Source organism: Oryx dammah, unplaced genomic scaffold (genome assembly GCF_014754425.2).
Source record: "Oryx dammah isolate SB20612 unplaced genomic scaffold, SCBI_Odam_1.1 HiC_scaffold_8, whole genome shotgun sequence".
Taxonomy (NCBI): domain Eukaryota; kingdom Metazoa; phylum Chordata; class Mammalia; order Artiodactyla; family Bovidae; genus Oryx; species Oryx dammah.
Window position 1 is genome coordinate 52,434,598 of NW_024070192.1, and position 23,878 is coordinate 52,458,475.

General features: G+C 38.2%; 1 protein-coding gene across 1 annotated transcript in view; it reads right to left on the bottom strand.

Moving 5' to 3' along the window:
• Positions 1–8,537: 8,537 nt before the first annotated feature.
• The window catches only part of RAD51C (RAD51 paralog C), a 31,295-nt gene continuing 15,954 nt past the window's right edge, over positions 8,538–23,878 (bottom strand). The window contains exons 6-9 of the mRNA XM_040244205.1: positions 20,393–20,459; positions 19,618–19,678; positions 10,772–10,832; positions 8,538–10,163 (exon numbers count right to left, since the gene is read on the bottom strand). Of these exons, the coding sequence (XP_040100139.1) occupies positions 10,047–10,163; positions 10,772–10,832; positions 19,618–19,678; positions 20,393–20,459 (306 nt within the window). The 3' untranslated portion in view covers positions 8,538–10,046. The remainder of the gene's footprint in view (positions 10,164–10,771; positions 10,833–19,617; positions 19,679–20,392; positions 20,460–23,878) is intronic.

Consider the following 23,878-nt stretch of genomic DNA (forward strand, 5'->3'; position numbering starts at 1 on the left):
CAATTCTTCAGCACTCAGCTTTCTTTACAGTCCAACTCTCACATCCATACATGACCACTGATGAAACCATAGTCTTGACTAGATGGACCTTTGTTGACAAAGTAATGTCTCTGCTTTTTAATATGCTGTCTAGGTTGGTCAGAACTTTCCTTCCAAGGAGTAAGCATCTTTTAATTGCATGCCTGCAATCACCATCTGCAGTGATTTTGGAGCCCAAATAAATAAAGTCAGCCACTGTTTCCCCATCTATCTGCCATGAAGTGATAGGAACAGATGCCATGATCTTCGTTTTCTGAATGTTGAGCTTTAAGCCAACTTTTTCACTCTCCTCTTTCACTTTCATCAAGAGACTCTAGTTCTTCTTCACTTTCTGCCATAAGAGTGGTGTCATCTGCATATCTGAGGTTATTGATATTTCCACTGGCAATCTTGATTCCAGCTTGTGCTTCATCCAGCCCAGCGTTTCTCATGATGTACTCTGCATATAAGTTAAATAAGTGGGGTGACCATAAGCAGCCTTGATGTACTCCTTTTCCTACTTGGAACCAGTCTATTGTTCCATGTCCAGTTCTAACTGTTGCTTCCTGGCCTGCATACAGATTTCTCAAGGCTCAGGTCAGGTGCTCTGGTATTCCCAACTCTTCCAGAATTTCCACAGTTTATTGTGATCCACACAGTCAAAGGCTTTGGCATAGTCAATAAAGCAGAAATAGATGCTTTTCTGGAACTCTCTTGCTTTTTCCATGATCCAGCAGATGTTGGCCATTTGACCTCTGGTTCCTCTGCCTTTTCTAAGACCAGCTTGAAAATTTGGAAGTTCATGATTCACGTATTGCTGAAGCCTGGCTTGGAGAATTTTGAGCATTACTTTACTAGCGTGTGAGATGAGGGCAATTGTGCGGTAGTTTGAGCATTCTTTGGCATTGCCTTTCTTTGGAATTGGAATGAAAACTGACCTTTTCCAGTCCTGTGGCCACTGCTGAGTTTTCCAAATTTGCTGACATATTCAGTGCAGCACTTTCACAGCATCATCTTTTAGGATTTGAAATAGCTCAACTGGAATTCCATCACCTCTACTAGCTTTGTTCGTAGTGATACTTCCTAAGACCCACTTGACTTCACATTCCAAGATGTCTGGCTCTAGGTGAGTGATCACACCATCGTGATTATCTGGGTCGTGAAGATCTTTTTTGTACAGTTCTTCTGTGTACTCTTGCTACCTCTTTTACTATCTTCTGCTTCTGTTAGGTCCAGACCATTTCTGTCCTTTATCGAGCCCATCTTTGCATGAAACGTTCCCTTGGTATCTCTAATTTTCTTGAATAAATCTCTAGTCTTTCCCATTCTATTGTTTTCCTCTATTTCTTTGCACTGACTGCTGAGGAAGGCTTTCTTATCTCTACTTGCTATTCTTTGGAACTCTGCATTGAAATGGGTACATCTTTCCTTTTCTCCTTTGCTTTTCACTTCTCTTCTTTTCACAGCTATTTGTAAGGTCTCCCCAGACAGCCATTTTGCTTTTTTGCATTTCTTTTTCTTGGGGATGGTCTTGATCCCTGTCTCCTGTAGTGTCATGAACCTCCATCCATAGTTCATCAGGCACTCTGTCTATCAGATCTAGTCCCTTAAATCTATTTCTCACTTCCACTGTATATTCAAAAGGGATTTGATTTAGGTCATACCTGAATGGTCTAGTGGTTTTCCCTACTTTCTTCAATTTAAGTCTGAATTTGGCAATAAGGAGTTCATGATCTGAGCCACAATCAGCTCAGATAATATTCTGCAAAGCCATAATATTCTGCCAGAAAAAAAAATTTCAATAAAGGATGTTTGTAAAACCAAGAAAGAGTTACTTTTAAAAAGTGTTTGCATATTTGAACAATTACAGGCATATCTCATTTTATTTCATCTCAAAGATACTGTTTTTTCACAAACTGAAGGTTTGCAACAACCCTTCATTGAGCAAGTCTATTGCAACATTTTCCGAACAGCATTTGTTCACCTTCTATCTCTGTGCCACATTTTGGCAATTCTTATAATAGCTCAAACTTCCTTATTATTGTATTCGTTATGTTATGCTCAGTGATCTTTGTTAACTCTTGCGATATTATGACTTGCTCAAAGCTGAGTTTTTAGTAACACAGGTTTCTTTTAGCAATAAAGTATTTGTGTGTGTGTGTCTTTTTAAGGCATACATTTCCCATTTATTTTTGAGTTTTGAACATAATTGTTTTCCGAAATATTTTTTATGTCAGTTACAGAACTTCTCCACTTGAAGCCCCAGTTCCTGACCCTGAAGTGCTACTCTTTTCTGTGAGAATGAATGTGCCCCACAGGGACCCGGCGCATCATGCGCTTTTCACAAGTCTGTGCAAGCACGAATAAATCAGTCCTTGTGGGACGGGATATGCATTTGGAATGCACTTTAATTCTCAAGATATATATGAATACGCTTTCGACTCTGTCCTTTAATACTAAAGGAAAGAAGAAAACCTATACATGAGCACTAAAAAATCTGCTCTTCTCCAGAAATCAAAACAAGCAAGTTATCCTTCAGAACCAAATATGTGACTGTTAGCTGGTGATACTTTTTTTTTGTTTCTCATTCTTTCTTTTGAAAGTTAGTCACTCAGTCCAGTCTGACTCTTGCAATCCCATGGACTGTAGCCCACCAGACTCTCTGTCCATGGAATTTTCCCAACAAAAATATTGGAGTGGCTTGCCATTTCCTACTCCAAGCAATAAATTATTTTTAATTAAGGTATATACATTGTATTTTTAGACACATGCTTCCGCACACTTAATAAAGTGTAAAGAAAACTTTTTATGTACTGGGAAACTATAAAAATTTGTGTGATTTATTTGCTTTATTGCAGTGGTCTGGTACCAAATAGGAAAAGGAGTACGTCAAGGCTGTATATTGTCACTCTGCTTATTTAACTTATATGCAGAGTAAATCATGAGAAACGCTGGGCTGGATGAAGCACAAGCTGGAATCAAAGTTGCCAGGAGAAATATCAATAACCTCAGATATGCAAATAACACCACCCTTATGGCAGAAAGTGAAGAGGAACTCAAAAGCCTCTCGATGAAAGTGAAAGAGGAGAGTGAAAAAGTTGGCTTAAAGCTCAACATTCAGAAAACTAAGATCATGGCATCTGGTCCCATCACTTCATGGAAATAGATAGGGAAACAGTGGAAACAGGGTCAGACTTTATTTTGGGGAGCTCCCAAATCACTGCAGATGGTGGCTGCAGCCATGAAATTAAAAGACGCTTACTCCTTGGAAGGAGTTATGACCAACCTAGACAGCATATTAAAAAGCAGAGACATTACTTTGCCAACAAAGGTCCATCTAGTCAAGGCTATGGTTTTTCTAGTAGTCATGTATGGATGTGAGAGTTGGACTGTGAAGAAAGCTGAGCGTCAAAGAATTGATGCTTTTGAACTGTGGTGTTGGAGAAGACTCTTGAGAGTCCCTTGGACTGCAAGGAGATCCAACCAGTCCATTCTAAAGGAGATCAGTCCTGGGTGTTCTTTGGAAGGAGTGATGCTAAAGCTGAAACTTCAGTACTTTGGCCACCTCATGCAAAGAGTTGACTCATTGGAAAAGACTCTGATGCTGGGAGGGATTGGGGGCAGGAGGAGAAGGGGACGACAGAAGATGAGACGGCTGGATGGCATCACCGACTCAATGGATGTGAGTTTGAGTGAACTCCAGGAGTTGGTGATGGACAGGGAGGCTGGCATGCTGCAATTCATGGGGTTGCAAAGAGTCAGACACAACTGAGTGACTGAACTGAACTAGTACCAAACTGCACGTTTTTTGTTTTTTTTTTCTTCAAACTGCACTATTTTAGAAGTATGCCTGTACTACATATTTTACAATTAAGAAAAAGTAATACTCTTCAAAAAAAAAATAAATAAAGCTTTCAAAAACCTAAGAAAACATCCTCTCTTTTCTTTCAGTTTCATACATGGGAATAATCATCTGTGAAAAGTTAAGAAAAGAGTAAAATATCCCAGTGCTTTTGAAATATTATGCATTACCCAAGGATCATGATTTCCTGAATCATGTTGCCACATAATTTAAAAGGGCTGAATAGTGGCTTCCCCCAAAATGTTTACAATCTAATCCTTGAAATTTGTAAATGCTAATTTACATGCCAAAAGAGACTTTGCAGATGTGATTAAGGACCTGGAGATGGGGATATTATCCTGAATTATCTAACTGGGCCCTAAATTTAATCACAGGTGTCCTTTTAAGGGGGAGGCAGGAAGAGACAGTGTGAGAAAGACAATAGAAACCCAGAAATAGAGACTGGAAGATGCTATGCCGAAGTCTTTGAAGATGGACTATGAGTCAACGAATGCAGGCAGCTTCTAGAAGCTGGAAAAGGCAGGAAAACAGATTTTTCCATAGACCCTCCCATGGGAATGCAGGCCTGCTGACACCTTGATTTTAGCCCTTTGTGATGACCAACTTAGACAGTATATTAAAAAGCAGAGACATTACTTTGCCAACAAACATCCGTCTAGTCAAAGCTATGGTTTTTCCAGTAGTCATGTATGGATGTGAGAGTTGGACTATAAAGAAAGCTGAGTGCTGAAGAATTGATGCTTTTGAACTGTGGTGTTGGAGAAGACTCTTGAGAGTCCCTTAGACTGCAAGGAGATCCAACCAGTCCATCCTAAAGGAGATCAGTCCTGGGTGTTCATTGGAAGGACTGATGCTGAAGCTAAAACTCCAATACTTTGACCACCTGATGTGAAGAACTGACTCATTGGAAAATACTCTGACGCTGGGAAAGATTGAAGGCAGAAGGGGATGACAGAGGATGAAATGGTTGGATAGCATCACTGACTCAATGGACATGAGTTTGAGTAAACTCCAGGGGTTGAACAAATGATTTCAGACTCGTGTTCTTTTGAGCCACTAATCGACAGTAATTTATGACAGCAGAAAAAGGAAATTAATACAAATCATAATTTCAATTTCTTAAAAAAATTTTTTTCATCATGTTTATTTTGGCTGTGCTGGGTCTTTGTTGCTGTATAGGCTTTCTCTAATTGTGGTGCGTAGACTTCTGATTTCAGTGGCTTCTGTTGTTGCAGCCTCTGGAACAGAGCCTTAAAAGTTGTGGCACATGGGCTTATTTGCTACATGTGGGATCTTCCCAGCCCAGGGACTGAACCTGTGTCTCCTGCCTTGGCAAACAGATTCTTCACCACTGAGCCACCGGGGAAGCCCTAATTTCAATTTCTGTTAAAAGGAATATATATGCTTATTAGAAGTGTTGTTTATAACAGTAAAAATACAGTAATAACTAAAACTCCAAAAGAAAATTTAAAAGTACATGTGTTAGTTGCTCAGCTGTGTCTGACTCTTTGCGACCTTTCAGAGAGTAGCCCACCAGGCTCCTCAGTCCATGGAATTCTCCAGGCAAGAATATTGGAGTAGGTAGCCATTCCCTTAGGTACAACCATTGAGAAATATTATAGAAAAATTTAATTATGTGGAACATATGAGAATATATTAAGATTTACAAAAAAGCAGATTACAATACTATTTAAAAATATATTTATATATGTATTTTGTTTAGTACAGATTCAACTGTATCTCCCCCAAATTCTTGTTATTCTCTAACCTCCAATGTGACTATTTTTGGTGACAAGGTTTTTAGGAGGTAATTAAGGTTAACTGAGCTCTGGGATTCAGTTTGAACTGTGGTGTTGGAGAAGACTCTTGAGAGTCCCTTGGACTGCAAGGAGATCCAACCATTCCATTCTAAAGGAGATCAGTCCTAAATATTCATTGGAAGGACTGATGTTGAAGCTGAAACTCCAATGCTTTGGCCACCTGATGCAAAGAACTGACTCATTGGAAAAGACCCTGATGCTGGGGAAGATTGAAGGCAGGAGGAGAAGGGGACGACAGAGGATGAAATGGTTGGATGGAATCACTGACTCGATGATGAGTTTGAGCAAGCTCCAGGAGTTGGTGATGGACAGGGAAGCCTGGCATGCTGCAGTCCATGGGGTCTCAAAGAGTCAAGACACAACTGAGCAACTGAACTGAACTGAACTGAGGTCCTAAGGGGTCTTCCCTGGTGGCTCATTCCATGAAGAATTTGCCTGCAATGCAGGAGACCTGGTTGGGGCTTCCCAGGTGGCACTAGGGGTAAGGAACCCACCTGCCAATGCAGGAGACATAAGAGACACGGGTTCGCGGGTTGGGAAGATCCCCTGGAGGAGGCCATGGCAACCCACTCCAGTATTCTTGCCTGGAGAACGCCACAGACAGAAGAGCCTGGCAGGCTACAGTCCATAGGGTTGCAAAGAGTCAGACATGACTGAAGCGACTTAGCACGCACACACGAGGTCGTAAGAGCAATGTCCTCATGATAGGATTGGTACCCTTACAAGGACAACTGAAAGCTTGCTCATGTGTGCTCTCAACCTCTAACCATCACGTGAGAATGTAGTGAGAACAGGCAGTGGAAGAGATCTCTCACCACATCAGAAACAATGCAAGCCCCATGATCTGGGACTTCTAGCCTCTAGAACTGTGCGAAAATAAACTTGTTTTAAGCCACCCAATATATGGGGTTTTGCCATGGCAGCACAAACTATCACTACAGATTTTAGTATTGAGAAGCAGAGCCTAGCTTTAAGGAATACCTAAAATGGGCAAGAAGCTTTGGGAAGTAATGGAGGCTGGAAGAGTTTGGAGGTGGCAAGCTAGAAATATGGATATTAAAGGTGATTCTGGTAAGATTTCAAACAAAAATAAGGAATGTGTTATCAGGAACTGGAGAAAAGATGACCCTTGTTATAACATGGCAGGACACAGGCTTCATGGAATTTAGAACTTGCAGGTAATGAAACTGGCTGTTTAGCTGGGGAGTCTAAGCAAAGTACTGAAGAAGTGGCTTGATTCCTTACTTAATAATAAAACTCAAAATAATGATACACATGAATTGAAGAAGAAATTGCTAAGCAAAAAGGAACCAGAACCTAAAGATTTGGAAAATTCTCAGCCTATCCATATTGCAAAAAACTGGACATGTTCTGAAGAGGACATCGGGGTGTGGCTGGACCATCACTCCATAAAAAGCTTATGGGATTATAAGAGCACAAACATTGCTAGTTTGAACTGTCAGGGGCAAAGATAGGACAAAATGAAGGCTGACTTCTTGGATTTGACAGAACTTGAGAGCTGTTTCGCTGCAAACATCAGGTATTCTTTAAGAAGGAAAACTAAATGTGAGGGCCATTCAGAGGCCATGAAGACTAGTGCCTCATTTTCAACAGGTCAGATGGCCTCTGGCCAGAGTTCAGGGGCAAAGCTCCCACACAGCTGTGGGGTGATACTGCCATGCCAGCAGGGCTGGAAGGCAGAGTATCAAAGCAAAAAGGATTAATGTCGACCCTTAAGATCTAATGGAATTTACCTTGCTAGGCTTTGGACTTCCTTGGGACCCATCACTCTGCTTTTCCTCCTGTACTTCTCTCTTTAGAATGTCTATTCGATCATTGTCCTGTCACTGTATTTTGGAAACGTGTCAGGTTTCACATGTTCACAGCCGGAGAAGCATTTTGCCTCGTAAAGAATTATACCTGGGGACTTCCCTGGTGGTCCAGTGGTTAAGAATCTGCCTTGCAGTGCAGGAAACAGGGGTCGACCCCTGGTCAGGGAACTAAGATCCTACACGCTGCAGAGCTACTGAGCCTGCACGCTACAACTAGAGTTCATTCGCTCAGTGAAGATCCCACGTGCCACAACTAAGACCCAATGCAGCCAAATAAATAAATTTTTAAAATTGTACTTGGAATCTCACATATGTCTAATTTAGACGGTATCTTTTAAAATATTTATTTATTTAGCCATGCTGGGTCTTAGTTGCAACACATGGGCTTACTTGCTCCATGGCATGTGGTACCTTAGTTCCCCAACCAGGGACTGAACCCACATATACTGCATTGGAAGGCAGGTTCTTAACCAATGGACCACCAGGGAAGCCCCAAAAGGATATTTTAATGAGACTTTGTACTTTACAGTTGATGCTGGAATGAATTGGGGCTACTGGGATGACATGTATGTATTCTGTGTGAGAAAGACATGAATTTGGGGGGACCAGGGGCAGAATGCTATGGACTGATTGTGTCCTCTCAAAATTCATATGCTGAAGCCCTACCTCCAATCTATTTGAGGACAGGACTTTAGGAAGTAATTAATGTTAAATGAGGTTATAAGAGTGGATTTCTCATTAAGAATGGTGGCCATATAAGACAAGGAAGAGAGAATGATCTTTCTCCACACACATCCACCTAGGAAAATCTTTGTGAGCACACTCTATGAAGGCAGCTGTCTGCAAGCAAGGGAGACAGCCCTCACCAGAACCAAACCATGCTAGGACACCGTGAAAAACCATGAGAAAATTCTGTTGTGTAATTCAGTGGTATTTTGTTATTATACCCCAGGCAGACTGAGTTTATAACTAGAAAAATAAATATCTTTTAAGCAATAGCAACAATTTTGAAAAGCTATGATATGTAAATTTTATTTTAAAAGTTGCAAACAAAAGAAATACACTTCGCTTTGTCTATATTCAGAGTCCTACAGTTCTTTTAAAGTACAGTGTTATAATGCTTTATAAAATGAGCTCTTAACAGTATCTGATGCCTGGTAACACTGATATTTATCACTTAAAAACCCCCTTACTCTCCTAATGTTATGATTTGAGTAGACAGAATATAAAATGACAAGTAAATTTTTACAATGACTGCATTAATTATAATAAAAATATATGCCTTAAAGTGCTCAAAAATAAGATAGCTACACTTGGTTATCCTAAAGTAATCAATTGAAATTTGTCTTAGATAATTAGGATGCCCATAAACCTGATTTTCCTGGGATAGTCCTGATTTATGTCCTGGTATAATGGCTAGCAGTGCCTTCTTTTGCTTCTTAAAAAGTCTTTGCAAACTATAGTTAAGATTGTGTATAATCAATTACAGAATAATTACTTGTTTAAAATTTTATGAATTTAGTGTTCAGTCTGGGACAGGAAATACCAACTGTCACTAAAATCTGGAAAATATGGTTGTCACATTATATAATATTCAGTCACTTAAATAATTTTCTTCTCTAGGAGTCAAAGTAAATCTTGTAAATGAATTAAGAAGTACTAAGACGAACCAGGTACCAAAACATTTTTAGACTTTGAAATCACTCAAGAATTCAGATTTTTAATTTATTCAAGCAGTGTTAAGATTATTCAGAGGAAAATGTCAATACACCTAGAACTGGATCACATCATGTTTCAAAAATACAGAAATAAATGACTGTGAGCTTATCAACTTGAATATTCTGAAGATGTATGTTCCAGTCAATGTTCTAGATGGGATAACAACTTCTAAGTCTTTCCTTTAACATTATAAAATAACATTAAAAAATAAACCAATGACTTCAATTTTAGGATTGAGGTAACTAAAATCAGAGTGGTCATCTAAAATTTGTATCCTACCCATCAACTGAATGTAATAATATGCTGACTCATCGTGCTGGCTTTTCTTTATAATAGAAATAGGTCATTTTTAAGAGTTATCAAAGCTACATTTAAAGAGGAGAGCACAACGGTGATGTGAAAAAAAAAATCTTTTCTTCCTAGAAATGTCTAGGCAACTGGCAAAGAAACAAGGGAAAAAAAACAGTATGAATAATAAATTCAGATTAGCCACACAAGATCACCTTTCCACATTTGCAAAACACAATACCTGTAACATCTCTACTCATTGTTATTAACAAGGAAAACAGGGTCACATATAACTATAGAACAATGCTTAATTTAGAAGAACTCTTTCAGAGAATCATATTTGTTAAGTAGTTTCACTTAGTATAGACCTGATTTGTTCATTCACCATTCACTTAATATATAGACCTAATTCATTCACACCATAGCGTGTTTATACTCTAAAGTAAGAGTCTACTACTTGTAAACATTGCATTTCTCATAGCCTCAATACATCTGTATACTTTGAGACTACTCTTTGGATTCCTGTTCTTCCTCTGAGTCCCGCGATCGCTTCCGGGAATTCAATGAACCTTCTGTTTGCAATGAATATGCAGTAGCAACAACAGCATCTCTAAATCCCTGAGGCTGCAAGATGCAAAAGTATACAAGTATGCTTTAAGAACATCTAAAATAACAATTGGTCTTCCAAATACTTTAAAGTAATAAGAGACCTACTTTATTCTTGGGATAGAAGTTATCAACCACAGTGAGTGAAGAGGATAAACCTCAAAGACAGGTGTCCAAGCCAGGACTATACTATTTTTATTTAGAGTCTCTTATGTATTTACTTATACATACACATATGTAGAAATAATAGTGCATTATAAAAATAATCTCTAAAGGGCAATCCTAACAAACTTTATGGTAGCTTTACTGGAAGAAGTGAAAGGAAGTATCCCACAGGCCACAAGGCACGGCTTAAAAAAAATCTTTAATATCCTGACATTACCCAGGACATGGAACACACTACCCTACAAATAAGTATTTCCTCTGTTCTTAAGAATAAATTTCACTTCAATTTTGACTATTCTTTATATATACTACTATTTTGGGGATAATGTTCTAAACATCAAAATCTGTCCTCAAATATGTTCACTGCCTACAGAAGTTAATAGAAGCAATTTGTAAATGCTTTCTTCAAATAATTACTGCCCACTAACACCAAAATCCCACTCTAATCAAGTAATACTGACTGTGATCTGAAATGGTACTGTAGATTCCTTCTGGCTTGGTGATTTGTACAATGTCGCCAACCTGCTTAGAGAAAAATAAATACAAACACATGTCTTAATTAATTAGTTCAGATGACTGAGTTCATAATTTATAGTTTTTCATTATAATTCTATTATTTTGTTGCTAAGAACACACAAAGAAATATAAAAAACACTTCCTTAAAACAATAACTATATATAATATATATAACTATTACATATAATAACAATAGAATTGTTTGCATAACTGAAATTTTAAAACAACCTAAAAAGACAATGACTAATTCAAATAAATTATTTTATGCACGACAAGATACTGTTACACGTAAAATAAGGTGGGAGAAAATATTTAATGAGATGGGAAAATATTAATAATATACAAAGTATAAGTTATACTGTATGATCCCACATTTTATAGAGAAAAATTACTAGAAGACTACAACCAAAGTTAAGTTGCTATTACAAGGTAAAGGTTATTTTTTTGTTTGATTATCTATATCTTTCAAACTTTCTGCAGTAATTGTGTATTTTTTATATATGAGAAGCATTAAGAATTTCTTGGTATACAACTGAGGAACACATACTCATTATACTAATACAATCAATCTAGGAAAACACATTCTTTCAAAATGAGTATGTTCATAAAAATCATTGTCATAACAGGACAAGGTCTGATTAGGCACAATTTTATTGTGTACTCTAAAACTGAAAGCTCAAAGTGGTTGAGAAATAAAATTCTAAATTCTTATTAACTATGCTCAAATACCATAACAGCAACAAATACAGCTGACCCTTGAACAACACAGGGTTAGGCATACCAATCCCTCTGCAATCAAAACCCTGAATGTGCATGCACGCTAAGTTGCTTCAGTGGTGTCCAGCTCTTTGCGACCCTATGGACCACAGCCTGCCAGGCTCCTCTGTCCATGGGATTCTCCAGGGAAGAATACTAGAGTAGGTTACCATGCCCACCTCTAGAGGATCTTCCCAACCCAAGGATCAAACTGGAGTCTCTTATGTTTCCTGCTTTAGCAGGCAGATTCTTTACCACTAGTGCCACCTGGGAAACCCCAAAATCCAAATACTCTGCTACAAAAATGAATTAAGAGCTATCCAAGAGCAGGAAGGTGACAGACTTAGGACTCAACTCCAGTTCTTTTAATTCCACAGATTGTGATCTCGCTGGCTTCTCTCATAGCTCAGTTGCTAAAGAATTGGCCTGCAAAGCAGCAGACCCAGGTTCAATCCCTGGGTCAGGAAGATCCACGGTAACCCACTGCAGTATTGCTGCCTGGAGAATCCCATGGACTGAGGAGCCTGGCGGGCTACAGTCCATGGGGTCACAAGAGGCGGACACAACTTAGTGACTAAACCACCACGACCAAAATGAAAATACAGAAATTATATTTATTGAAAAAAAGACATCTATAAGTGGACCCATGCAATTCAAATTCCTGTTCATGGGTAAACTTTACAAGCAAAAACTTTTAAACTGCCTTTTAAAAATTACTTTAGAACTGATATAACTTATTCACAAAAGCTCAAGGTAGAAGCTACAGCATAAGTGTCTGACAGATGACTGGATAAACAAAATGAAGTATATACAAACTATGGAATATTAGTCTTAAAAAAGGAAAGAAATTCTAACATCTACTGAAATGAACCTTTAAGACATTCAGTTCAGTTCAGTCGCTCAGTCATGTCCGACTCTCTGTGACCCCATGAATCGCAGCACGCCAGGCCTCCCTGTCCATCACCATCTCCCAGAGTTCACTCAGACTCATGTCCATCGAGTCCGTGATGCCATCCAGCCATCTCATCCTGGGTTGTCCTCTTCTCCTCCTGCCCCCAATCTCTCCCAGCATCAGAGTCTTTGCCAATGAGTCAACTCTTGGCATGAGGTGGCCAAAGTACTGGAGCTTCAGCTTTAGCATCATTCCTTTCAAAGAAATCCCAGGGCTGATCTCCTTCAGAATGGACTGCTTGGATCTCCTTTGCAGTCCAAGGGGCCCGCAAGAGTCTTCTCCAACACCACAGCTCAAAAGCATCAATTCTTCGGCGCTCAGCCTTCTTCACAGTCCAACTCTCACATCCATACATGACCACAGGAAAAACCAGAGCCTTGACTAGGCGGACCTTAGTCAGCAAAGTAATGTCTCTGCTTTTGAATATACTATCTAGGTTGGTCATAACTTTTCTTCCAAGGAGTAAGCATCTTTTAATTTCATGGCTGCAGTCACCATCTGCAGTGATTTTGGAGCCCCCAAAAATAAAGTCTGACACTGTTTCTACTGTTTCCCCATCTATTTCCCATGAAGTGATGGGACCGGATGCCATGATCTTCGTTTTCTGAATGTGAGCTTTAAGCCAACTTGTTCACTCTCCTCTTTCACTTTCATCAAGAGGCTTTTTAGCACCTCTTCACTTTCTGCCATAAGGGTGGTGTCATCTGCATATCTGAGGTTATTGACATTTCTCCCGGCAATCTTGATTCCAGCTTGTGTTTCTTCCAGCCCAGCATTTCTCATGATGTACTCTGCATATAAGTTAAATAAGCAGGGTGACAATATACAGCCTTGACGCACTCCTTTTCCTATTTGGAACCAGTCTGGTGTTCCATGTCCAGTTCTAACTGTTGTTTCCTGACCTGCATACAGATTTCTCAAGAGGCAAGTTACGTGGTCTGGTATTCTCATCTCTTTCAGAATTTTCCACACTTTCTTGTGATCCACACAGTCAAAGGCTTTGGCATAGTCAATAAAGCAGAAATAGATGCTTTTCTGGAACTCTCTTGCTTTTTCCATGATCCAGCGGATGTTGGCAACTTGATCTCTGGTTCCTCTGCCTTTTCTAAAACAGGCTTGAACATCAGGGAGTTCACGGTTCACATATTGCTGAAGCCTGGCTTGGAGAATTTTCAGCATTACTTGACTAGCATGTGAGATGAGTGCAATTGTGCGGTAATTTGAGCATTCTTTGGCATTGCCTTTCTTTGGGATTGGAATGAAAACTGACCTTTTCCAGTCCTGTGGCCACTGCTGAGTTTTCCAAGCTTGCTGGCATACTGAGTGCAGCACTTTCACAGCATCATCTTTCAGGATTTGAAATAGCTCCACTGGAATTCCATCACCTCCACTAGCTTTGTTTGTAGTGATGCTTTCTAAGGCCCACTTGACTTCATATTCCAAGATGTCTGGCTCTAGATTAGTGATCACATCATCATGATTATCGGGGTCGTGAAGATCTTTTGTACAGTTCTTCCGTGTATTCTTGCCACCTCTTCTTAATATCTTCTGCTTCTGTTAGGTCCAGACCGTTTCTGTCCTTTATCGAGCCCATCTTTGCATGAAATGTTCCCTTGGTATCTCTAATTTTCTTGAAGAGATCTCTAGTCTTTCCCATTCTGTTGTTTTCCTCTATTTCTTTGCATTGATCACTGAAGAAGGCTTTCTTATCTCTTCTTGCTATTCTTTGGAACTCTGCATTCAGATGCTTATATCTTTCCTTTTCTCCTTTGCTTTTCTCCTCTCTTCTTTTCACAGCTATTTGTAAGGCTTCCCCAGACAGCCATTTTGCTTTTTTGCATTTCTTTTCCATGGGGATGGTCTTGATCCCTGTCTCCTGTACAATGTCACGAACCTCAGTCCATAGTTCATCAGGCACTCTATCCATCAGATCTAGGCCCTTAAATCTATTTCTCACTTCCACTGTATAATCATAAGGGATTTGATTTAGGTCATACCTGAATGGTCTGGTGGTTTTCCCTACTTTCTTCAATTTGAGTCTGAATTTGGCAATAAGGATTTCATGATGTGAGCCATAGTCAGCTGCTGGTCTTGTTTTTGTTGACTGTATAGAGCTTCTCCATCTTTGGCTGCAAAGAATATAATCAATCTGATTTCAGTGTTGACCATCTGGTGATGTCCATGTGTAGAGTCTTCTCTTGTGTTGTTGGAAGAGGGTGTTTGCTATGACCAGTGCATTTTCTTGGCAAAACTCTATTAGTCTTTGCCCTGCTTCATTCCGCATTCCAAGGCCAAATTTGCCTGTTACTCCAGGTGTTTCTTGACTTCCTACTTTTGCATTCCAGTCCCCTATAATGAAAAGGACATCTTTTTTGGGTGTTAGTTCTAAAAGATCTTGTAAGTCTTCATAAAACTGTTCAACTTCAGTTTCTTCAGCGTTACTGGTTGGGGCATAGACTTGGATAACTGTAATATTGAATGGTTTGCCTTGGAGACGAACAGAGATCATTCTGTCGTTTTTGAGATTGCATCCAAGTACTGCATTTCGGACTCTTTTGTTGACCATGATAGCTACTCCATTTCTTCTGAGGGATTCCTGCCCGCAGTAGTAGATGTAATGGTCATCTGAGTTAAATTCACCCATTCCAGTCCATTTTAGTTCACTGATTTCTAGAATGTCGACATTCACCCTTGCCATCTCTTGTCTGACCACTTCCAATATGCCTTGATTCATGGACCTGACATTCCAGGTTCCTATGCAATATTGCTCTTTCCAGCATCGGATCTTGCTTCTATCACCAGTCACATCCACAACTGGGTATTGTTTTTGCATTGGCTCCATCCCTTCATTCTTTCTGGAGTTTTCTCCACTGATCTCCAGTAGCATATTGAAGACATTACACCAAGTCAAATAAAGCCAGTCACAACAGGAACAATACTGTATGCTTCCACTTATATTAATGAGTGCCTAGACTAGTCAGATTCACAGAGACAGAAGGTAGGATGGTGGTTGCCAAAGGCTGGTGCTGGGGGAGAACAGGTAGTTACTATTTAATAGGCATGGAGTTTTAGTATGGAAAGATGAAAAAGTTCTGGAGATGGATGGTGGTGATAGTTGTACAATAATATGAATATACTTCATGCCACTGAATTGTACACTTACACGGTTAAAATGGTAAATTTTATGTTATGAATACTTTCACACAATTTTTAAAAACTGATATAACTGTACACAATGAAGATTCTAAGTTAAAAGAAAAATCAGACTCTCTTAAAAGATTATTTGTTTACATATAATATAATGTTGATTTGTTTTCAAAGATAATTTACGAAGGCCATTTTTGTTTATCATCTGTTATTCTCTCAGTTTTGAAACTGCCCTGGTCCTCGGGCATAATTCAAAAAAGAAGCAATTAGAGACCATCATCCACTCACTAGTTTTTAGGTTTGTTCTTTCAGGATGAAAACAGAAGAATTAAAAATGTCATCTTTGTAATTGCAATTGTATGCATAAATAAAATAACTGCAAAGTAATATGTAACATAAGAACGTTATGTTAAGGAGTTATGTTCTGTTAGTTGTGTTAGGGAGTGAAATCATGAACTTTTATGATGCTTTAGGGTTGACTGTCTATCTTTAATGCAAAACAAAACAGGAAAAATTGAGGCACCTCCTTAAAATTAAAAAATCCCACATTTTGATCCAATAAAACAAAAATTAGCTAATCTTCTGAAAAATGAGTATCTAAATCACCTCATATCACCATATGTCCAAAAAGGTACCCAGTATATCCGACTTTCCTGAGAAAATCATTAAAAAGGAAATAAGTTTTTAAGAAGCATTTACAAGTTTTTAAGAATACTAAAGTCAAAGGGACATTACGTATTCAGGTGGAAAAATCTTCCTCGAATTTCTAGGTAAAAACAAAATTTATTTCATGTCTGCATCTCAAGATATCTTTTTAAACAACAAACTGAACTGAAGAATCACTTGGCTCATGGCCCCAGCTGAGATGAAGCTTAACATATGGCTGAACTGCATAGTTTAGGTCAGGAAGAAACAAGACAGAAGCACAGTTTGTGCTCTAAAGCTGAGACACATATGAAACAGTGTGTGGGGGTGTTGATGTATTACTCCACTCTACCACCAGCTCTTCTTGGCAAAGCACAGTACAATTCTGAACAATCTTGGCCTCATATTATCATGAATATGCAAATTGGAGGAAAACCCACACAATATACAGGACAAAGACAAAAGTATTTCTTTTAATAACTGCTGAAATGTTATTCTGTTACTAGTCAAACGGTAAAAATCCTGGGGAAGAACAGGAACTGGGGCATGAGATGGGACACTGAAGTTCAATCTCAATATAAATCTGGCTAGTCATGGTTTTCATTTTTCTGCTCAGACTAGAAGTGTTCATTTTTATAAACTATTTTCCCCCAGCATGAATTTATATTTCCATCCTTTCAAGACACTATATTTTAAAAAGTATACAAGATTTCATGCAACTTTAATAACTTAAAGATATCTAATTTCAAACAATGAATAAAACAATGTTGATTTTATTAAATGAAGTCAACTACTTCTGATTATAACAAAGTATGCATACTACTTATCATATATCTACAGCCTAGGACAAAAAGCAGTTTGGAAAAAAAGGTTTTTACCTAAAAAGGAAGGTAAGATATACCTTCAGATTCACTAGCAATCAATGCAGTAATATAATTACTTTCAAGAAACAGCAATTATAGGAGAAAAGGAATGGCCTCTTATAAAGCCAGCTATAAAATGTGGGTACTGTACCTGTGTCATAGTTATTTGTAAAATAAAATGAAATTTTATGTATATATACACACAGAGTACTTAGTACAATAAAGAACAGTTAATATTCAAAAAATGGTAGCTGCTATTTTTTAATCTTCCTGGGCCTTGATCTTCTCACTGTTAATGATAATAGGTATAGAGCCTTCAAAGAGTTACTGAAGGACTCACAGACAGAGAAAAACTGAGTGGTTACCAGTGGGGAGGGGGAGAACAGCAGTATAGGAGTAGGGGATTAAGAGTACAAACTATTATGTATAAAATAAGCTACAAGGATATACTGTACAATACAACAAATATAGCCAGTATTTTATAATAACTTTAAATGGAGCATAACCTTAAAATTTTTTGAATCATTATATTGTATATCTGTAACATATAATATTGTATATCAACTATAGTTAAATTTGGTTAAAAAGAGATATTGAATGGATTATATGCAATGTTGTATATAAGGTACACAGGTAAATACCTCGCACAAGCAAGCCACTCATTAAAATAGTATGAGATACAGGAAAAACATTCCTAGAGCAGATTTCCCCTAAATCTATCTATTCAATGTCAGCGTTCTACACCACTAATTTCTTGGGAAGGATTCGTAAGAGGCTGAGGTCATAAAATGGTTAACTCTGAAGAAAGTAAGCATGATTTTCCGACCATGCTCAGTTGTGTCTGACTCTTTGTGACCCCATGGACTGTAGCCTACCAGGCTCCTCCCTCCATGGGATTCTCCAGGCAAGAGTACTGGAGTGGGTTGCCATTTCCTTCTCCAGGGGATCTTCCCGACCCAGGGATTGAACCCGGCCGGGTCTCCCACATTCCAGGCAGACGCTTTAACCTCTGAGCCACCAGGGAAGCCCATGCTAACTTCTAGGGTTTGACAAAGGAAAACTCCTTCTGATGAGTGCATAAACAGATGAAAGAAACAAAGAAAAAGATGGAAGAAGTATCTTTCTTTACTCCTATTTTTCTCTCTTCTTAGATGTATTCTGTTATTGAGTATTTAATACTAGAACAATAGAAGACCACTATAGTACACTTGCTCGGGGAATTTCTAAAAACATTTAAATAGTGAGATGTACTTTACAGAAAACCTCAATCTGGAAAAATATAAACAATACATTCAAAAGACTCTCATCTGGAGAACTGTTGCCAAATCTTTACAATAGGGTTTGTCGCTGAGGAAAGAACTGCTTTTGTGAATTCAGTATACAATGACCTATTTATAGAGTTGGGGGATGGGAGTCAATGGCAAAGCACTATGCATTATGGAGGGAAAAAAGTTACCTGAAGTCTTTGGAAATGCCATCTTTAAAAGCAACAAACTGCATGAACTAGTTACAAAAGATGTACAGAGATGTAAACAGTTCTGCTATGAGCTCAGGGTCAGTAAGACCTAACTTGGTCAGGCTTGATTTTTTTCACTTTGTTCAAGAATGAGGAAATGCAGATAAAGAGATAGTATATCTGACCAAACCCAGTATGTGTTAAAGCAATTCTTTTTTTCTTTATCCACATGCTGTCTCAATTTCTCCATTTTATTGGAGTATTCCCAAACCAAGTTTTCTTGGTTATACTAATTAATTTCAAAGTAGAGAGGCTGGCATAAATCTGACATTTCTAGGCTCCACGGCTTTCAATTGCCTATTTTGAAGAAAATGAAAAGTGGTTTGTTCACTTGCTTAGTAGCTTTAAAAACAAACACAAAGGTTTCATGCTGCCATAGTTTTATTTTCAAGAACAATACCTGTGAAAGGCAAGTAAGTAACTGGATAACAAAAGTAAGGTAGGGAAATATAAAAGAAAACAAAAATAGACATAATTTCATACAAGAAATATATTAAAAAACTAAGAAAAACCATCCTATTTTCCACATAAATTAAAGTCCTAAAGCTAACCTCAAAAGTTTTCCTTTTGTCCTGATTTTACTCTTCTTTCAATCCATTCCAGGAACACAGAGTACTCACTTCCCTCTGCATGGTTAATAAATGGTACTTGATTTCAAAGAGCTTTAGAAGGTGGCATTCTTTGGCCACCTACTCATTTCAGGTGCACCCCATCATTTAAATATTCCAAAGAACTTCCTATGTAGCTAACTGTGCAGTATAACAACATGTTTTTATGCCTGCTTTGGGTGATGAAGGCAACAGAAGCTTTAGTTCATGGGGCACTGTAGAGAGCATCTAGCTCTAAGGAACCGATAAATGTTCAGTGTAATTTACCCAATATTTAGAATCACTAACCTGTTTCTATACTGACCTTTGCTTTTGGTCCCAATGAAAGATAAGCCGTATTGTAGCAGCATGTCCCCAACTTTCCCCTGAGGGAAAAAGAACAGGATAACTGACTGGATTGTAAGTCTCTCAGAACGCCTCTGACCAAAAACAATTTTCCTTTACTCAATTTAACATAATGAAAGTATATTTGATTTCAAAAAACCAGGTACATGGCTAACATCCTGAAATTAATAGATTTTTACCTATCCGTGGAAATACTGCAGAGCATTATCACTACCCTCGACCTGCTTTCAGAAAACTCATTCTATTCGTCAGTCTTCCTTATCAACAGGCTTAGTGACATATTTTGACCACCAGAAGAAAAGCAAAACCTCTGACAGAATATTCTTAAAGATTTTAGTAGAAATAAATCTTGAAGCATTGTGTCCTAATAAAACCATGAGTAAGGTTAGAAACAGTCATAACCTGAGTTATTCATTATAGTGTGATTTGTATTTAAATGGATTCACCCCTTCTCCTGCTTAACAGTGTGTGATTTCTGAGAACAAGAATCATCTTATGAATACTTATACACTATGGACCTGATACAAGAGTTGCCAGAGAGTAGATGCTCAATAAATGTTAAACAATTGAAAGGATGAGTCAGTATCTCAGGGCACTGTGTTCCATGCTAAGATTTATCAGCAAATAAGAGAGAGTCTTCTTTGCTTTCATGGAACTTACAATACTCAATAAGCATCATACCAAAGAGGTAGAAAGAAATGTATTTAACTACAAATGTGGGATTAATTGCCTACCCAGTGCAGGAACCAGCAAGGCCTGATTTCTATCAAACTTTGTTGTCATCTGATTGGTTAAAATTACCTACAAAAGCAAAATATGAGAAAATTAGGTGAGTCTCCCCCCAAAATTACAAGGTCTAAAGACACCATGTGGAAAAACTTAATAACTAGGACGGTGGAAACAAGGGAATCTGTATTCTTTATCACTATTGCCTCTCTAGAATATATTTATTCAAAGGAATATAAAATCCTTAATAAATCTCTGGCAGTCCAGTAGTTAAGACTCCATGCTTTCAATGCAGCTTGGCCATGGGTTTGATCCTTGGTTGGGGAACTAAGATCCCACATGCTGCGTGGTATGGCCAAATTAAAAAAGAAACCAAGGCAAAGAATGAGAAGAGATCTAAAATCATATAGAGAGCACAGTACAATTAAAAGAACTAGGAAAGAATAAAATCCAGTAACAGATCAAATGACCCCAAATTATAACTATACTAGACTGCTCAGAAATGGAGACACAGGTATTGTCTTACTCATAGATGGCCTCAAGGCTAACGATATTGCTAATTCTTTTACATATAGTGGCCTACAGAAAAGATAATATATTTTAAAAGATATAAATTTTATTTTTTTGGTTTATTTTTTGGCTGCACCATGTAGCCTGTAGGATCTTAGTTCCTCAACCAGGAATCAAATCTGTGCCCCCTGAAGTGGAATCTCAATTCTTAACCAATGGACCACCAGGGAAGTTCCACAAGATAGCAATTTGAAAGCAGAGACAAAAAGTGTTTAAGGCTAACTGAACACAGTTAAAAGTCAGATTATCTGGCACCTTCTCATCCAAAATTCTCCAGAAACGGTTATTTTAAATATTGTTCCAATATAGATCTTCTCTCCAGAAATATGACAGATACTACTGCAAGCTGAAACTGGTAAGAACTTCTAAAAAAGCAACGAGAAAAGATCCAAAAAAGTCACCAATTCTTTAAGAAAACTGAGAAAGAAAAGGCTATTTGGCTGTTCCCACCATAGTGATCAACACCCTAAAATTTTTATCTACAAAGGAGAAATCTGTGATCTAGATTTCAGTCAGGTACAAACGGGATGACAGCATCTTCCTCTAGTCTCTCTCCTCTGAATGGCATAGTGGTCTTCCCATGTGTTACCTTACTCCAGGTATTTTAGAACAAGCTAAGTAGGAACTTAAATTGGTAATTAACTGAAATATATGTCTGACTGGCATCTACAACACGTTGCATAATACTCTTCACATACTACCAAGTGTTTAATCTTTAGCAAGTGGGATATTTACTTACACCAATATGCCGGGAGCCAGCATGGGAGATCCCACCCATGACAAGGTCATGCAGGACTCGAGGGACTCCCTGGGCCATCCCACCCATGACAAGGTCATGCAGAAGAGTCCTGATTAAGCAAGGCCTCAGGACTCGACAGACCCCCTGGACCTGCTCGAGCATCTACCCCCAAACCAGAATCTGTCTGTTTTACTCTTTTATGTCTTTCACCAGCTCTTCTGACATTAGCAGGGGGCTGTCCCCCACCACCTTTCTCTGGTAAGAGTTAACTTAGGGCTTTAGTTAATAAATCTCCTGGGCATGAAAGGAGTGTTTCAGATATCCTGTTAGCATTCTAGCTTACTTGGCAGGTTTATCCAGACTCTTGCAACATTGTTGAGCCTATGCTTGCTGCCAAGTTCTCACATCCCTTATCCACTGTGTTCCTGGGAGTGCATATAGTCGAGATGTAGAAATAACAAGCAGTAGCTTTAGCGTTAGCAACATTAGACTTTGAGTTAATAAGTTCTTTCTTTGCTGTAACCTGCTGAATCTTTGCTCCATAAAAATGTAACTCTGTACTTTAAGGGCGACGCAGGCTAAGAATTTAAGAAGAAACACTTTAAGGGAACATTATTGTTCTGGCTGACCAACATTTATCAAAAAGAGGTCATGGAATATCAACAGGCCTCCGGGACAGAAGATGATGTACAAAAAATAAGACTCTTACAAGAAGGAACCTAATATTGATAAAAGGTATTACTGATGGAATATTGAGTTGATTCTGCATTTTTCACCTTGCTGTATGTACAATTTGGGGTATAAAAGCCCCGAGGAAAATAAAGTAAAACAGGCCTCGCTCACTGAAGCTTGGTCACCCCATGTTGTTCTCTCCTTATCTCTTTCTCTATCTTTCTTCATTTGCCGACGTTGTCCATCCTGAGGATATCCCTGGACTCTGCTGAGGCTGGACCTCAGCACCAATACCTTTTGATTAAAGGTGCACTATTCAATTCTGCAACCATTAGCCATATAGCTTTTAAAAACTAAATTAATTAAAACTAGAAATTCAGTTCTTCCACAGCATTAGTCACATTTGAAGTGCTCAACAACCATGCAACTATTATATCAGACTGAGCGTATTCATCTTTACAGAAAGTTCTATCAGACAACATTGCTTTACAGACTATTACTCATCTTACACATTATCCACTACACACCTTGAGGCAAATGTAAATAGATATACTGGCTTACCAGTTGTTCAACATCCCAAAATCAGAATTTGCATCACTAGAAAATATTTATAAAATAATTAATACTCCTTCTGCAAAAATGTTGGGTTTACCATGATATAAATGAAAGTTATTGTGTAATTACTCCAAGCTCTTAAAGAATGAGTCCTGGGACCTCCCTGGTAGACTAGTGGTCAGGATTCTAGGCTTTCCCGAAAACTTGATGGATGATGCCAAAAAAAAAAAAAAAAAAAAGGCATCTTAAAGTAGTGAAGTAATAATCACTTTGAAATTATGAACTTCAGTGCTTTAAGAATACTTCTGCTGTCCAAATGTCCTTAAATGAATGAACAGATAAACAAAATGTGGTATACAAATAAAATCCAAAATTATGCAGTCATAAAAAGCATACTGATACATGCTACAACATGGATGAACCTTGAAAATATTATGCTAAGTGAAAGAAGCCAGACATAAAAGATCACATATTGTATGAATTTATATAAAATATCCAAAGAAGACAAATCCATAGATACAGCAGACTAGTGGTTGTTAGTGGCTATAGAGAGGGTGCAATGGGGAATGATGGTGAACAGGTATGAAAGTTCTTTTTGAGGTAGTGGAAATGTTCTAAAATTAGATAGCTGTGATGGTTGCACAGTTCTGAATACATCCAAATGCACTGAGCTACACTTTAAAAGGGTGAATTTTATGGTATATTAACTATATCTAACAGGGCTGTTAAAATTTTTTCTGCTAAAAAATAAGTGTATCTCTAAAAGGTAAACTATACCTCAAGAAAAAAAGTCTGTCTTCTATTTTAGCCACACACACAAAAAAAGGTATAACTGGAATCTAATCAGGAGGAAACATCACAGAAACCCAAACTGCAGAGATATTCTCTAAAAGCACTGGCTTGTATTCTTAAAACACAGCAATAGCACAAAAGTAAAGACAGGCAACTAAAGAGATAT